The sequence below is a fragment of the Schistocerca cancellata genome, chromosome 3 (genome assembly GCF_023864275.1).
Source record: "Schistocerca cancellata isolate TAMUIC-IGC-003103 chromosome 3, iqSchCanc2.1, whole genome shotgun sequence".
Lineage (NCBI taxonomy): Eukaryota > Metazoa > Arthropoda > Insecta > Orthoptera > Acrididae > Schistocerca > Schistocerca cancellata.
This window is the reverse complement of record NC_064628.1, coordinates 501,775,883-501,794,735: the sequence shown is the minus strand read 5'-3', so window position 1 is coordinate 501,794,735 and position 18,853 is coordinate 501,775,883. Positions and strand designations below refer to the sequence as shown.

Sequence of the window (18,853 nt, the reverse complement as noted above, 5' to 3'; positions counted from 1 at the left end):
AACCCACTTTCTGTTATGAAATTTTAATTAATATTTCAGATTATTAGCAATGTTAATTCACAGAATTATCATATAGTTAGTCTAATGACAACAGTATCTTCCTGACTGTTGTAATGTTTATAATTACTGTGAAACTAAAATTGGAACATAAAGAAGGTACCAAATGCACCACAATTATAACTTATTCCAACACTTCATGGTCATTGTTATCATTATTGTCGTTAAGCATATTCTGTACCTTGAGGTTTAGATAAAACTGTTTGTCCACATCAGGTACAAAATCTAGTAGTTTTGTTAAGTCTTTGTGTTCCAATATTCATATTTGCTGTCCACTCCATATTTCCGCTCTAGATTTTGCAAGGTCTCTACAGATTGTGGGAAAATGATAAATTGTGGTCTCCCTGAATGTCACTCGCAGAAAATGATGCCCTCTGAAGACTCCAACGAAGAATATGTTACCTTAAACAACATTTTCTGATAAACTGTTGGAAACTTAATCACAGTAAAATTTCTTAATCGTACATTGTTACCATGTGCATCAACTTTTGTCTTGATAATGAGGTTAGTAACACTCTTAAAGGTCCCGAAATTCTCAATGTCCATTTTATAGACTAGAGTGCTAAAACGATGGTACATGAGGTTATGGTGGGTCATTTCTTTAAGAGCTTACACTGTTTATGTAGAAATGGGTTTCAGTGTAGCCAGTGAGTGCTTCTATAGCAATGAAAGTTTGTACTTTGGGCCCACATGGAACTGAGTATTAGAGAAATCAGTGAGACAGCTTATTGTGAATGTTCCAATATACAGTGTGGATGTACAGTACTGACAAAGCTGGTTCACGAAAGATCAAGAGATGACAGGACCATGTATACATGCTACAATCTCAAAACTGATAATGGTGAGCTTTAGGCCATTGTGTTTCTCAATGCATGAAACATTTATGATGAAAATATGATTAGATGTTAGCTCAAGGGGGCTCAGTGGATAAAAAAGAAGGCTCAGTGGATAAAAAAGAAATATGAAATGTTGTATAGGATAAAGTTATACATGTAGGATTTGTTATTCATAGGGTTTGTAAGAGTTAAAAGAGGGTTGTAAAATCACTTGTTCAAAATGTAGTCTGTTTCTTTCGCCACACATACAAGCACAGGGATACCCTGTGTAACATATAGGTGAGAGTAATTACATCCTATTGAAATTAACCAATGTTCACGACATTTTCCCCACACAAGGGATGACAATTGTAACATTTCTGAGGGTATAATAAGGGAAAAGTTAAGTGCAATAATTAATCCCTTACATGTGTGTACTCTTAGCAGTCGCTTGGCAAACGCAAGTTTTTACCCTCGTATGCTACACGGCGGCTTCTTGAATATAACACTACCTACCAAAAAGATGTGCCAGGATCAACAAACACAGTGGATTTCGTAAATAATGGCCGAGCTCACTTTCCCTAGCACAACTGGAGGCAACCTGCTTACGTCTTGTCTTATAAAGATGTCTCATAGTCTTTGTCCCAATTGGTTTCTGCTCCAATGGCCACAAGCTCTGATGTGTGTGCAACATCAGTCATAATGAACTGGCAAATGGGAAAGAATTCAGTGCTATTAAAAAATAAATTACAGAATATTGGCATGCCATCTAATTTTATTTCTATTTCCAGAACAACAACAAAAATCAAGAAAAATATTGTAAGAGCCCATCTATTATCAACACTCACGTTAAATTTTCCTGGTGCTACAAGACACGATAAAAAGCTCCACATGATCCAAGAATTCACACCAAATTAACAAAATTTCGCACAAGAACACCATTTGACATACATTTAATAAATTATTCCATCTTAAGATGACATCAAATTTTACACACAGATTTATGTATTGCCTCTTTGAAAACGAACACAGACTCGTAGTGAACTATCTTAACGTTTGGTGCCTGCGTCCTCAGGGTGTACCTGTGATTGGTCTATAGTTTTCACCAATGACTATCCACATTAACTGAAATTTATATTTAGCTTCTACGTGTGGAATGGAAGTTATTGAAATTATTATTAACAAGTTATCAGTGCAAGTAATGTCAGAAGCTTGGTTGGAGATGAGTATTAATATTTAAACAGTAAATATATATGATGAAAGTTATATTCCTTTGCAAAAAGCCTCGCAATTGAATCCCTAGTGTCTCTGTAGGTTCCAGCACAATATAGCACTTACAAAAGACTGGAAAACGGGTTACCAATGAGTACTTGTTTGGTTTCCTATTTATTTGATACTTAGTACCCTGAGGATTGCATGAGTGGAAACTCAGAAATGACAGTTGCACAGAGTCATTCTGGTCATTGTGGCCAATACTGTTATGGTAGTCCTAATCCATTCAAGGGCCCTGTGCTGCTGCATTAGGATTATATTGATATAAGGAAGTCGTATGTGACTAGCTACATGCATAGAAGATATGTGTTAGAACCTAAGTCAGAATCACAGAGGCAAACAAGACCGCAGGGCTAATCACCATCTCTAAATTATTATTACAGTACACGAAATAAGTGGTGCTACGAACTTCAGAACTCAGTAATAATTATTACTGTACCAGAATGTTGTGCGTTAGGTCATGTGCGTCTTGTGTACACACTCGTCTGTATACTCAGTTGGGAACAGGTACAGTCAATCATTCCGAGGTATCATAAGGCAGTTTGCCCTTGATTATCACTCCATGGCATATATAACAAATAGCAAATCATATTAGCCTCAGCAGGAATAAAATATAAGTTCAAATGTTCAAATGTGTGTGAAATCTTATAGGACTTAGCTGCTAAGGTCGTCAGTCCCTAAGCTTACACACTACTTAATCTAAATTATCCTAAGGCCAAACACACACACCCATGCCCGAGGGAGGACTCGAACCTCCGCTGGGACCAGCTGCACAGTCCATGGCTGCAGCGCCCCAAACCGCTCGGCTAATCCCGCGCGGCTAAAATATGTGTTGTTGGTAAACCAAACATTCGAGATTCTTTCTGTCAACAAAAAATGCCTAATAGTGATTGCAAATAGGATACCTATGGAACAGCTGTAAACTATGTAAAACTTCTATAACCCATACAAAATAGTACGACGCCAGTTAAATTACAAGGATCAAAACGATTAGTAAATGGATGTTACCACGCTGTCGCATATTATGCATGATAACTAAAGGAAGACACTTTCATAACATGGTATCATATATAAATTTGGAAATTTGTAGTAAGATCTTATGGGACCAAACTGCTGAGATCATCGGTCCGTAAGCTTACACACTATTTAATCTAACTTAAACTAACTTACGCTAAGGACAACACACACACCAATGCCCGAGTGAGGACTTGAACCCCCGACACAGGGAGCCACGTGGACCATGACAAGGCGCCTCAGAGCGTTCGGCTATTATATATAAAATAATGAAGAATGTACTATATTCTTATTGATAGGGAGAATATGGAAACACCATGAAAAACAAAGCCTGTTTGTTCAGTTTGCTACAATTCCTTTTTGTCCACGTCTGTAGCTGAGTAGTCATCGCAGCTGACTACAGTTTGGAGGATCTGGGCTCGGTTTATGTTACTGTCCTGGACTTTTTTTATTTTTGTTGGGAGGACTGGTACAGGATGCACTTAGCCTCACAAGGCCAACTGACGAGCTGCGTGGCTGATCAGCAGTGGTTCCAATGTCAAGAAACACGAAAGACCGACAACAGCTGGGATAGTGGTGTTCTGACCACATGCCCATCCGTACTACATCCAGTGATGCTACTGGCAGAAGATGACAAGCGGTCATTTGGACTTGACTGGCCCATCAAGAGCCAGAAGGTGGAACATTTTACATTTCTATTTTACTGTAGATGTACTGAGTGGTTCAAATAGTTCAAATGGCTCTGAGCACTATGGGACTTAACATATGAGGTCATCAGTCCCCTAGAACTTAAAACTACTTAAATCTAACTAACGTAAGGACATCACACACATCCATGCCCAAGGCAGGATTCGAACATGCGATCATAGCGAGATGTACTGAAAGCTATGATAGAGAGCAGACGTGGTTCCTATTAGACTTCACATGTTTCTTCACGTATAGAGCTCATGTTGTTCTTATTACAGGTCAAATGTACTGTACATAACGTGAATATATGGATGGCACGTATAGTGCTCATTGGACTTCAGATTCGCTGTACAATACAATTATATACAGAAATAAAGCACAGGTCTTGCTTACTGAACCTGAAATGTGCTCTATTAGGCGAATAGATGTTGATGAAATACAAGTAGTGGGTGTTAGTTTTCAAATAGAGTATATGTTTACTAAGCTTGTGTGGGGATTGAGTATCCCACATCTCCAGTAATGTGTGAATTGTAATAAAAGATTTAGCACGTTTTAGGCATACTCTTGTTTGTAATTCTTACATGGCTATGGATGAAGGAGTTTAGTTGATTAATATTTGTGAATAAACTAGAATTACTGTTAATTAGGACAGAGTGAAAAAATAGTGAGCACATAGTTTAAAAAATGACTATAACCTTTCTCTAGATTAAATATCATTTTACATTCAAGAATTAAAAAAAATACTAACCTAAAATTGTTTAATGGCGTCGTTATTCCAATAACAAGTGTTGCTTAACTATGAGGGGAAGCTGAGCGCAAGTAGACTACATATGCACAACTAAATTAGCATTAAGCTGTTAAGTATAGGGTAGTCTTAACACCTCGTGTTACTCGGCTCCGGGTGAGGACATGTAGTGTTTCAATTTTATGGACTGAAACAGCAGAGCATTTTTTCCACCAGAGCGACGTCAGGTAAACTGAAATTATGTGCTGTAAGTATTATGTTGTGTTATGAATTGTAGTATTAAAAGCTTGTGTTTTTATTTGTCTGTTGCATGTCGAGATAACGAGTTCCTAACAGAGTGGACCAGTGACGATCTTCCGACACAGCGAGCAGCAGTGCAGGTGACTACACGATGACAGCCGACGCCCAGCGACGGGAAGTAGTACTGCGTGGCATTGTCATTAAATACAGTGTAACATCAATATAGCACGAAAGAAAATGAGAGACTATTTTGTATCACTTAGGAATCAGATATCATTGATATCGCTACTGTGGGCATTAAAAGTGTGCAGACCGTATTTATTGTCATGTTGCGTGTTTAGTAAAGCCATATTACAGCACTGAATATGAAATTAAGTACTAGACGGCAGTATTTGTTAGACGGCATATTATCATTCAAGACGGTTACTTGAAGTGAATAAGATGTAAAATAGGAATAGCTAACCTATTGTGGTCGGTATTTATGACATTTAGATTGTTACGCTAATGTACTACGACGACTATTGATCTGAATTATCTAAATGTCGTGTTGCATACACGCCATCTTATCTTCTGTGAATAGAGTGAGAAAGAAAAATATCAGTCCTATTGAGATAACACATTCAATGAAATTTAATGCCACTAGAAATATTCTACGGAATAGTTACGAATAATGAGCAACAGTAACATCTCTAGAACGTGCCTTTATCGACATTTAGAATAACGATGTATGACTGTTTTCTTGTTTTTTAGGCAAAACCTGATCTGAACACTGACAGAAAGTTACGAAGCTTTATTCTGGTCTCTTCTCATAGGGAGAAAGGACCTGCGAGTTATTCAGACTCCCTCAGAAGAATTAAATAACATTATAGTAATCTGTAGGAGATAAATATAACCGATTGAATATTTTGTATGCGGTGGTACTACGCAACAATACATGGTCAACCAACTAACTGAAAGAGACAGTACAAAGTTTTATCCTATGGACTTCACTATTTCAAGAATTCCGATTTTCCGTGTCACACCGCAAGTTACACAAAAATGGTTCAAATGGCTCTGAGCACTATGGGACTCAACATCTTAGGTCATAAGTCCCCTAGAACTTAGAACTACTTAAACCTAACTAACCTAAGGACATCACACACACCCATGCCCGAGGCAGGATTCGAACCTGCGACCGTAGCAGTTCCGCGGTTCCGGACTGCAGCGCCAGAACCGCTAGACCACCGCGGCCGGCGCAAGTTACACAGATTAATCACAAGTTGATCATCTATAGTTACAGGTTGTTAGGCATATATGGGTGAGTCACTGACTATTGCCACCTAGAATGACTCCGAAAGTATAGCAGCTGAAAAGGTTGTGGGACAAATGTTGCATGGGACAACGGAGGCCATAATATGACGTTAGTGCTTTGTTGCTAGGTCGGGTCGCTTCAGAGATATGAAAGTCAACTTTGTTTTTTTAAATGGGATGCTGTAGTTTCGTACTTATTTTCTGACAGCGGCGATCGAGACGAATCCAATGATATGGAACAGTAAGGTCTTTGAAGGTCAACGAAGGTCACAAAGGTGGCATGTACCTCCATTTACAGAAGGTGTTCGAAATGATGACCATTGGTATCAGTGCAATGCTGCAATCTTCTTATCATGAATTGAGTGGTATTCCTTATCACATCGGCACTTATCGAAGCACATGCTCTGATATTCCCTCTCGTATATCGTGCAAATAGTAAATATTCGTCGACTGCGGTATATCCATCTAACGTGCCATTGACATGTAAACACCATTCGACAGTTTCGGCTCCTGTCATACTTTCGGAGTTATTCTTGATGGCAATAGTTAGTAAACCCCCTTTATAATTACAAGTAGTGAAGCATTTTCAGTTCTAAGTGGTTAGCCACTTGCATTAACAGGTAGTTAACCATTTATTGCTGCAAACACTAAGCCATCTACAACCTACCGGCGGAGCTTTATTTTTGCTACAGCGGATTAGCTGTATGTAAACAATAACCTATATAAAGTCAATTCTTAAGGTTACAGGTGCTCTGCTTCATAGTTACAAGTAGTGTTTACGATTACTATGCGCTTTTAGTCATTCACTGTCGGGTAGTCAAACCTACTGTATATATTTCATGCGACTTCATGTCGCTAGTTATATTTACTTCACGAAGTGTATTTTGGGCTTTGTATACATTTCTGAACTAGTTACTCCACTGTAACAGAAGTATGCAACGATGTCCATGTTTCCTTTCACCTATAGATATTTTTTACTCTTCATTTTAGCTACTGACTAGTAACTGTCAATAAAATTCTTCTGAGCTGTTGACCGCAAAGTCAATGTATAAAATTGTCTTACGTTTCGATCACTGTTCTCGCTTCCCACGCCCGGGTTCCAGGGTTCGATTCCCGGCGGGGTCAGGGATTTTCTCTGCCTCGTGATGGCTGGGTGTTGTGTGCTGTCCTTAGGTTAGTTAGGTTTAAGTAGTTCTAAGTTCTAGGGGACTGATGACCATAGATGTTAAGTCCCATAGTGCTCAGAGCCATTTGAACCATTTCGATCACTGTTGCAGATATCAAGGACTGCAGTTCGAGGTGATATCGAAAATACTTTTTTTTTTTTTTGCTGTGATGTGGCTGTATTAATATGATTAATAAATTGTTTTTTTGCTTCGTCTTCAGTCCTGTATGGTGTAAATTGCGTCCTATGCTGATTTTTTTCTTCATGGTGTAGCATTTTCTTTTTAATCTCTGTCAGGATTTTATTAAGAGTGTAAGTTCGTAGGTTTTCGTGGCCGGAGTCATTTTCCGTACACTTCTCCGGATGACAGACGGCGTCATGTCGCGAAACAATGAATCAACGTTTCGATTTTATTAAGAGCGTAAGTTCGTAGGTTTTCGTGGCCGGAGTCATTTTCCGTACACTTCTCCGGATGACAGACGGCGTCATGTCGCGAAACAATGAATCAACGTTTCGATCTCTACTGCAAGTGGTAATCTAAATACTTTCCCTAATGAAGACCAGTTACAATAGTGGCCAAAACACTGATACATCATTCTACAACATAACATGGCCTGCAATCAAAAATAATTCTATGGAAATTTATTGCATGTGTCCAGGCGAGCAATGCACAATGTGCAACGAGTGCTAGGATGAGGATGATGTCACAGTGGTATTTTGTTCTCAGGGTTGGAAGTCGTTCGCAAAGACTCAAAGGAAACATGAAATTGGTGTTTAGACTAATAATAAAAACAATGTATTTGCTGCTTCAATCTTTATTAAAAAATACAGTCTTATCTTCGTTATTCAAGTCTTTTGCTAAAAAAATAAATAGTGCAAATATATGGCTATCGTTCTCAGGTATTTCCGCCAATGGCGTGTTTTCAACGCTGGGAGCCTCACTCCATCATGAACTTTATGGTACAATTTGTGAGATTCGTCTCAACGAAGGAAAACTGAATACATCCTGTTTGACCTGGATGTAGGAACTTAAAACCTAAAATAGATGAATACGGTACAGCTGTATGGAAAGTAAAAGAGGTGACTGAATCATAGAAAGAGATTTGGGGCAGGTTACGCAAACCTTCGTTGTTACGAACAGAAATAGTTATGGAAGACAGACAAATGAGTTTACACAGTTGCACAGTTGCACAGTTGGGATGAAAATGTATGTGAGATTGTTGGTCGTCTAATAGAAGGAGCAGCTTATATATTCATTACGCTCAAGTGTTGTTTCTTGTTTCGCATTGAGTATTCATGTTCAACATGACATGGTACTACGAACTGGAGGAAAGCGAAATATGACGTACGTACTCAGAGGTGATAATGTTGCATCACTCATTTCGAGGTCTTCGTGACAATAGTTTGGCACTAGCTTTGGCACTTGATATGTAACTCAATGGAATGAAATACTGAAATGAATATGTGTTAAATCTTGTACTGCTGTACTGCTGTAGACAAATATGGAACTGTTTCGAAGGGGTAGTGATGGTCAGAGGCATCATATAGTCTCATTGAGAGGAATACCAAAGCTGCAGCCGAACTTAGTGTTTGTATTTGACGGACGCTTAATCCAGAAGCTTAAAAGTTAGTACAGAATATCGAATTTTTGGCTGGTGACGAAGAAGCGTATGCCACCGTCTCTGTTACATTGTAATTAACATGCAATATTTCTTCCAACGAAGGAACTCAGCTGGCTGCCTGCCATTCATGGACCAGAGACATTTGGCGAATTGGGTCACCTTATGAACCGAAATGGGTAAAGATGTAACAGGAAATGAACAGCTTACAAGACAAGCTTACATAGAAAAGTTTTGGCGCTTGTCAGCTTGTCAACTGTTTTCGAGAAATCGTTGTGCAAAGTTTTTTACGGAGGTGATGGACGCCATTCCAAAGCGCCAGCCGTCTAGAAGCGGCGTTAGCGCAGCCGATGAAGGAGGCAGACTGTAAGTTTGTCCGCAGTGCATTCGAGTCGCGTCATTTTTGCTAATCTTCCACTAAACTCTGGCATCGTTACAACGAATCATATTTCTGCGGGAAACAACAATAATATTAATGATAATCACTGCGGTACAACTGGGCGAGGTACAATTATGGCAACACTGAGGCTGTCTTGGGACGTATACTTGGCTATGCAAGTCAAAAATTTCCTCAAATTACTGCAGACTGCTTCTGTACTGTCGCAGGACAGGCAGAAATTTCATCAGGCGAAGATTTCTTCACTTCCTGGCACTATATCAGTTGAGAGCTCCGGCACTCGTACCTATGTCCAAACAGGCAAGGTTTGTGTCAAAAATTATTTGTGGATGGCTATTCTATAAAAAGTTAATGACGTGTGTTTTCCGCTGTCATTATTAAAAACCAAATTTATGTTTCAGAAAGTGGCACTCATTAACCTCGTGGTGCAGTTGTCTACTGAAGTGCACAACCGTAGTACCGTTTCTTTGGCGTTTTTAATAAATTCTGACGTTGCAAGTGCACGCAGTCGTCTCCAGTGGATACTCCCTATTGGTTCTGTGCCCTGCGTTATTTGCAGTCTCTGGAGTGACTGAAAAGGCCAAATAAATGACATAACAGCTGTCCTGTGCAGTGGACAACTGCATCAAGTGTGCAAACCTGTACTATGCATTTCATGCTTTTGTGACAGATGGCACACCAAGTTCTGTCGGCCAATCAGTAACTAAGAATAATCGTAAATGTAGTGACTTCAGTGTGATAACTTTTCAGTAAGTGGATGAATGAATCGATAAATAAATGTTCATTTCATCACGATTCATTATTGTATTTCACCACGAATGTACCACTATGATCGTGATTATTATTATTACTGTTGCTTTCCCCAGAAATATTATTCGCTGTGACGACAAAACTGCTGGGTCGATAATCAGGGGGAAAAACAGCGAGATTCGAATGCAGCTCAGGTACAATTCTAGTTTGCCGCCTTAACAGGTTCCGCTAACGACGCTGCTAGACGATTGTCGCTCTCGTTCAAAAGGCTCGTAAAACTTTGAATCTCGATTTCTCGGAAACGCTTGAGAAGTGCATCGTACTAGAGCAGTATGTGCTACACCTACGTATGCACTACAATCGTGTAACAGATGAGCAAAACTGGTAATGCATTGGATGTATACTTCCCTCATTAGAGATGGAAAAGAACGGAAAATGAAGGAAACCTGGAAATGTAAACCGGTTGGGGACCTGTTTAAGGAGAAAATGCAACGAAAATTTTATTCGTTATTCTGCAATATCACTAATGTAAAAACATTATGGTGCTGAGACGAAGGCTATGACTGATCTTAAAAATTAACTAAGGTTTCGAATGAAACAACAAATTTACTGTTACCGGTCACTATTTATCTGTTTCAAAAGTTTAAACCTCCTTCATCAGATGGATTTACATTTGTTGGCATGACATATGCGTGTGTTGTATCATGACACATGTCATACTGACAAATGCTAATCCACCTGATGAGGAAGGTTTAAACCTTTGAAACGTGTCGTGGATATAAATAAACAGTGACTGCTAACAGAAAACTCGTTGTTTCATTCGATGTCAATAACAGTCACTGAAAATCCTAACTTAAAATGTGCGCATTTAAAGTTAACTAAGGTTTATATGGCTAAGGAATGTGCTGTTTAAAAGGTGTCAGCACATTTCAGCATTGTTTGCTGCTCTTGTTGGTCCACATCTACTCTTGCTTTGGGCTAGTTGTACCATTAATAGTGCCAGAAGATGGACTGTCCTCTTCGGCACATTGTACCTGGTGCTTTGTTTCTAGGTTGGCAGCACTTTTACGGTCGCCTGCAGAAGTAACAGCTTCATTTTCGTCTCCTCGATGCTGTTGTCCGCTACCTGAGCCGCAGACTGGAGCATCCTCAGTACGCAGCATTTCCTCCTGCGGCTCCTCCATCGTGATGTTTTCCATCTGCAGGTTCTGTTTCGGTACCCCTTCCTCGGGAGGATCCTCTTTCAGCTTTATTTCCTCTGGAGGGTCCTGTCCTCGCAGACTCTCATCCGGGGGGTCCTCTTTCGAAACCACCTCTTCTGGAGGGCCCGCTTTCAGCATCATCTCTTCTGGTGGGTCCTTTTTCGGTGACGTCTCGTGTGGAGGGTCCTCTTTCGGCATAGGTTCTGGGGAGTCCTGGCTTGACAATCCCTCCTCTACAGTGCCCTCTTTTTGAGCTGTGGTCGGCAGCGGCGTGGGTTTCTTCTTGGCACGGCGCGCGTGCTTCTTGGAGCGCAGGTGGATTTGCCACTGGAAGGTGCCCACGAAGACGCGGTCGCAGTCTGGGCAGTGGAAGGTGCCCTCCTGGTGCGCGAGCGGTGGCTCCACGGGTAGCGGGTCCTGCGGGGGCGGCAACCCGCGCAGGTGGGAATTGACAATGGCGATGGCCGGCGCCGCCACCAGCTCCTCCCAGCGGCCGGGGTCCGTCGTGTCCACGGCGTACACAGGCGGCACCTGCAACACACGTACTACCTCAGAACACCGGCCCATCACTAAGAAATACACCGGCGTGCAAAACGTAAGAACGGAAGTAATTTTCGCTTGATGTTTTACACAGCTGGATGAAACTTGGACCGGAAAAAGAAAGAATTGCTTCAGCATAGCACAGGAGGCAACAGGGAGAAATACGAAATAAGATGAACGGAAATGACACTTTTATTCAAGGGCAATAATTATACTGAAGCCACCGTGATTTACGATGGTTCCGTCGACACTAGAAAAGGACATGGTTCTTAATAGGGTATATGATCACCATGGAGAGAAATGCATGCTCTGCAACGTGCTTTCATCCTGGCCATTAGGTTCGTAAAGAGTTGTGGTAGGGTGTACCATCCCTCTACCGGCGCCGTTGGTAACGGCTGAATGGTCGTAGGTGCGTGTGGACGTGCTGAAAGACATCTCCTGAACGCACCCCACACCTCCTCTACGGGATTTAAGCCACGCGAACGGGCAGGCCAGTTCATTCGCCAGGTATCACCTCATTCCAAGAGCTTCTCAGCCAGCACATTTTGATGCGCTCATGCATTATCATCCATAGAAATGAAGTTAGACCCGAATGCATCCCTGAAAAACACATATGGGGAAGGAGAACAGTGTCACAGTAACACTGACTCGTGAGTGTACCGTATTCAGAGTCTTTGAGGTCATTACGCCTGTGCAACACTATGTCTTCCCACACCATAACCATGGATCCCCAGAACCATCAAGTTCGACAATATTTTCTGGTGCATTACCTGTTTCCACCTCTCGTCATAAGAGGTACATAATGTACCCGGGGGCATTGTCGAACATGATAGTTCTGATGGTATAGGGCTTATGGTGAAGGTATGCTTAATGCTGTATGGACTTACTGATCTCCAAATTTTTGAACATGGGCACATTCACCAGTCAACGTTATTGTCGCACTGTACTCCTTCCCCTTGTGCGTTAGTTCAGTAGTACATTCGGTTCAAATGGTTCAAATGGCTCTGACCATTACGGGACTTAACATCTGAGGTCATCAGTCCCCTAGACTTTGAACAATTTAAACCTAACTAAGGACATCACATCACATACACCCATACCCAAGGCAGGATTCGAACCTGCGACCGTGGCAGCAGCGCGGTTCCTGACTGATGGGCGTAGAACCGCACGGATAGCACACTGGACTCGCATTCGGGAGGACGACGGTTCAATCCCGCGTTCGGCCATCCTGATTTAGGTTTTCCGTGATTTCCCTAAATCACTCCAGGCAAATGCCGTGATGGTTCCTTTGAAAGGGCACGGCCGACATCCTTCCCCGTCCTTCCCTAATCCTATGAGACCGATGACCTCGCTGTCTGGTCTCCTCCTCAAAAAAACCCGCTCAGACACAGCGGCCGGCCATTCGGTCCTGACTTCATTTTTATGAACGTCAATGCGCGACCACATCCAACTTTGTGGGTGGAGTAGCTTTTAGAACAACAGGATATTCGGTGAATGGACTGGCCTGCTCTTTCCCCCAACTTAAAGCTCATCGAGGACGTGTAGGATGCATTGGGGAGACGTATTTCAGTATGGCCAGCAGCTATTAACCGCGCTGGTGCAGGAACGGAACGCCCTACCACAAGCAGTCTTTACCAACATGATCAGAATGAAAGAACTACGCGGGGCATGCACTACCGTCCCAGGTGGTCACACCCCGTATTAAGAACCACGTATCGCCTTTTGTAATGTCCAGGGGACCACCATAAATCGCAATGACTCCAGTGTAACTATTATCTTTGAATAAAAATGTCAGTTCAGTTCGCCTTATTGCATATTCCTTCTGTACTATACTGTACCAGAATGAGATATTCACTCTGAAGCGGAGTGTTCGCTGATATGAAACTTCCTGGCAGATTAAAACTGTGTGCCGGACCGAGACTCGAACTCGGGACCTTTGCCTTTCGCGGGCAACTGCTCTACCAACTGAGCTACCCAAGCACGACTCACGCCCCGTCCCAACAACTTTACTTCTGCCAGTGTCTCGTCTCCTACCTTTATACTGTACCAGTTATTTTTGTGTATGGTCCTAGTTTCATCGAGCTATGTTACTTACAAGGAAACCTCCCTATCGCACCCCCCTCCCTTATTTAGTTATAAGTTGGCACAGTGGATAGGCCTTGAAAACCTGAACACAAATCAATCGAGAAAACAGGAAGAAGTTGTGTGGAACTATGAAAAAAATAAGCAAAATATACAAAATGAGTAGTCCATGCGGAGAGATAGGCAACATCAAGAATAGTGTGAGCTCAGGAGCGCCGTGGTCCCGTGGTTAGGGTGAGCAGATGTGGAACGAGAGATCCTTGGTTCAAGTCTTGGCTCGACTGAAAAGTTTAATTTTTTATTTTCAGACAATTATTATCTGTCCGTCCGTCCGTCCGTCCGATGCGACTGTGAAACTGTTGCATTCATTTTTTGCAGTTTATGTGACAACTCTTATGTTTTCATCACTTTTTGGGAGTGATTATCGCATCCACGAGAAAACCTAAATCGGGCAAGGTAGAAGAATCTTTTTACTCATTCGCCAAGTGTACAAGTTAGGTGGGTCGACAACATATTCCTGTCATGTGACGCACATGCCGTGTTTTCCTGTGGAGGAATCGGTTGACCTATGACCTTGCGATCAAATGTTTTCGGTTCCTATTGGAGAGGCACGTCCTTCCGTCTACTAATCGGACGGTTTTGCGGTGCGGTCGCAAAACACATACACTAAACTTATTACAGTGAACAGAGACGTCAATGAACGAACGGACAGGTCATAACTTTGCGAAAATAAAGAAAGTAAACTTTTAACTCGAGGTAAGACTTGAACGAAGGACTTCTCATTCCACAGCTGCTCACGCTAAGTACGGGACCACGGCGCTCCTGAGCTCACACTATCCTTGATGTTGCCTATCTTGCGCATGGACTACTCAGTTTGTATATTTTGCTTATTGTTTTCATAGCTGCACATAACTTCTTCCTGTTTTCTCGATTGATCTGTGTTCAGTTTTTCAAGGCCTATCCACTGTGCCAACTTATGACTAAATCTGAGGGGGGTGCGATGGGAGGTTCTCTTGTTAGCAGCAACACATCATGCGGCAGTTCCTGTCGCCCTCAAGTTTTGCACACCAGTGTACTTAGACAAATAAGGTTAACATATTTAAAATAGGAACAATAATAATTAACCCTGGTAAAAATGGACACTTACACACAGAGAGACAGAGACACACACCCATACACAAACACATTAAGCGAATCAACGGTACATATTGGATATATGATGCTTTGTTTGAAAGAGTACTGTAAAAATACACAAATATTAAATCAATTGATCAGATAAATGTAGTTGTCTAATCACGAACAAGAGGAATAGGGGATAGTCGCCTTGAAAAAATGAATAGTCACTTATGTATTGGGGTTCAAAGTAGCAGTAGATTTCTTTCAGAAAGTCATTTTTCTTTGTAGGCTGTTCCTTTACTTTGAGATAAACATTTTATTTCATTATTAACAATTAACTAACTACGCCCTTCTGGGCGATATGAGACTACATCACAACAAGACTTGTTATGCTTAGAGCATGTTGTGACTCACATAGCAGTGCGTGAAAAAGTAACACGGGATGCCCTCCCTAATAATAATTACGCACAACCATGGTAGGAAGCGCCACAACTATCATAGGTGTGAAGCCCATATGTAAAATAAAAAAATACAGCATTTATAGGGATTTTGTTACCGTACCAGTACACATAATACAATAAAATGAGTTAGTGTAACTGTTTATCTAGAAACGCGCACTCCTGAATATATGGTTGTGCTCCGAAGTTCGTTGGCTTTGTATTGTATTTGATTTTTATGACGTTGCGACGTGTTGTGTGTTTCAACTTGTATAGTTGCCCTCGTAAGGGTTGCACTTTTATTATTTGACATATGGACTTCATATCTGTGATACTGATGTCTATACTTACTACCGTTGTGCTGAACTCTTATTAGGAACCCATCATGTGTTCGTTTTCGACACTGTAACCATAACGAGTTTTGTTATAATGCAGCTTCATAAAGCCCAAGAGAATGAAATTATACAATTGCTAGTAATAAAAGAGAACAAGGTTTGTTTGAAGACCTTGAAAACATCACCCATCAAGTTCAGATGCTCCTAAAACATGCACCACTGTATTCTGTTTGTTATAAATGATTGTGTGCCTTAACTGGCCAGGAAGCAAGTCTTTCTATTTGTCGCCACTTCTCTGTTAGACGGTATATAGGACAGAACAGCTAGCAAACTAGCTGCTGTCCTCTTGTCACGATATTAAAACACGTCCAGTGAAAATGTTTCAGATATGATGTTATATACTGGAAGCAGTACACACTGGTATATCTTCTCGCTGTAGGCGGAATTTGTGCACCGTGCGGCAGAACTCTGTCCGAAGTTGCTTTAATGGACTTTGTCTCCACTCAGTGGACGAAATGAAAATTGGTCATGACTTCAACGTCCATAATTCCTAATAAAACATCACCTTCTCGTTTCCCTCTGATGCATGGCACTGTACATCACTACAGTACGCAAGGGATGTCACAGTATGTCACTATATTTCCTCGTCGGTCTCCTAAGCTACTTCTTCTGCCATTTTGTTTTCCTGTATTCCGATGTGCTCTTTTTCCAACAGAATAACATATCCCTTCGATGTCTTTGTTGACGGGTACGAAAGCCCGTACATTCTGACTACTTTCCCTGTCGTGTACATGCGATGGTTAGCTCTGTCTCGTAGTTTTGTTTCGTCAATAACGCAGCCCTTTAAATCATCTACAGATATTACCAACTGCACCCATTAATGTAAAGAAACGTGGATGAGAATTTAAAAACCAAAAGAAAAGAGCGACATTCATTTTTTCAATACCACACATATCTTCTGCTATGACGTGAGCTGATTTTCGAAGTTTCATTAGCCCCATTCAATCATTCTGTGACAAGATGAGTATCAACATCAGAAAGTATGATTATAACCAGAAAAGATGCACTAACACAAGACATGTTTCCGACCGACTTACCTCAGAGGGAACATGCACACGAAGCTACCAGGCTAACAGCCGTAGATCGTCGACTATCTAACCAATCTTTGAGAAACATGTTGTTCTCCATGTTCATTACTACACTGCTTAAAAATTGCTAAGTAACAACTGACACTTGCTAAGGACAACCCAATCATCAGTTGCTACGGAACAACCGACCAGCGACAGTGAAAGGAAATGTAGGGGGCGGGACGTGTTAACTGCAGCTAAGCATGTGTAGGAACGCTCTTTATGTATCCGACAGTTCAGGCATACGGTGTTTGACGAAGGTTGTTATGGAATCCATTAGTGCGACATTCCGTGTGGTACAGCAACATGTCTGCAAGACATCGTTTGGGTGCTTAAGATTGTGGACGAGCAGTTGGACGGTTCGAAGCCGGTCAAAGTGCCACTACTGTGGCCACAGTGATGAGTCTGTCTAAAAATGGCATTTCGCGATTAAAAAAGGCCACTGAAGCTGGAAATGTTATGCGAAAGCATGCCAGTGGTCATATACGGACCACCACACCGCAAGAGAATCGATACTTTGCAGCCCTAGAGGCGAAAAGGAAGAGACATCTCACTCCTCGGCAGATCGCTGCAGACCTTGTACACAAGACCGGTACCCAAGTATCTATCAGAACCATTTCGCGGCGATTTAATCTGGCTAGTTTGTATGCTCGGAAGCCTGTTAGATGCATCCCACTTTCAACCACGCCATCGCCGAGGATGAGTTCATTGGTGTATCGAGTATGTTGGTTATGGTCAGCAACAATGGTCCACAGCGAAGTTCTCCGACGAATTCTGCTTCACTGTGGCAAGTGATTCTGGCCACCAGTTAGTGTGGAGAGAGAAGGGAACACATTACACACCACATGATGTTCACGAACGTCATTGGGATGGCGAAGGCGTTATTGTGTGAACAGGCATTATGCGCAATGGCCGAACACCGCTGCATATCTGCTACAGCGCAGCGGTATTTCCGAGAGATTTTTCTGAATCATGTCCGTCTGTTTGCGAGTGCGGTAGGTCCCGACTTTCTGTTCACGTACGGCAACGCCCGCCCACACAGGACGCTGAGGTGTCGGGCACACTGGGAAGTGAAGATGTTGAACGTAAGGAATGGTCTGTAAACCTAAACCCTACAGTGCAGGCGTAGTCAACCTTCTTTACCTACCGCCCGCTTTTGTGTCTCTTTTCTAACAGCCCACTGGCTCCTCAGTAACCGTGATTCACTAGATACGGTAGTGATCTTACAAACTTTTTAAAGCAGAGTTACAGCAAGGTAAAGCAAATAATAAGAATTATTTAATGAACACTTTACGACAAACTTTTATGAAAACCTACCAAAAATGTTTTTAAAATTCCTTACGCCTACCCCTCACCATGAAAGCTGGAACGTCCACTAGTAGGCGGCAGTGACCAGGATCACTACCACCGCTACTGAGCATGGCTGGGATGTTCTTGGCAGACGTCTTTCTCAACGTCCCCGAACCGTACAAAAACTGGAAACCGATATCCCTGAAGAACTCCTCAACAATTTGGCAGCCAACATGAATAATAGATGCCAAATGACCATTAGTTCCCAAGGGGAGTCCGATATCGATCTTTATGTTGGGAATATAAGCTGTGTGAAATATGAACGTTATTTTTGTCTGCTACCCTGCTGGCCCATGTAGTGAAATCTGCACCATTTTTCGTTATAAACATACTCTATTTTGTATGTAGTATGTTTCATGTCGTTCATATTTGACTGTGGTTATTCCTGTCCAACAACGTTGCTGCTCCTTTTCAACAGTTAAGTAGTGTACCATAATCCCTTTATCATAGATATCATGGGGAAAGTTACCAATTATATCTCAGAATAGACTCTTCAGAAACGATACAGAATCTTTTACGCAGTGCACGCCACTGTACCGTCAGTAGTGGCAAAAGGGTGTGCGAAACATAAAGCTTGACCAAATTTTTTTCACCATGCAAAGAAAGTGATCAC

At 41.7% G+C, this 18,853-nt stretch overlaps 1 protein-coding gene and 1 non-coding gene across 2 annotated transcripts in view; both read right to left on the bottom strand.

The window, feature by feature from the left end:
- Positions 1-8,468: 8,468 nt before the first annotated feature.
- The window catches only part of LOC126175272 (tRNA dimethylallyltransferase-like), a 1,221,602-nt gene continuing 1,211,217 nt past the window's right edge, over positions 8,469-18,853 (bottom strand). Inside the window, exon 8 of the mRNA XM_049921925.1 lies at positions 8,469-11,784. Coding sequence (XP_049777882.1) covers positions 11,014-11,784 — 771 coding nt within the window. The 3' untranslated portion in view covers positions 8,469-11,013. The remainder of the gene's footprint in view (positions 11,785-18,853) is intronic.
- Trnas-cga (transfer RNA serine (anticodon CGA)) lies at positions 13,700-13,774 on the bottom strand. Its single transcript has one exon. It is a non-coding gene; the product is annotated as a tRNA-Ser (tRNA).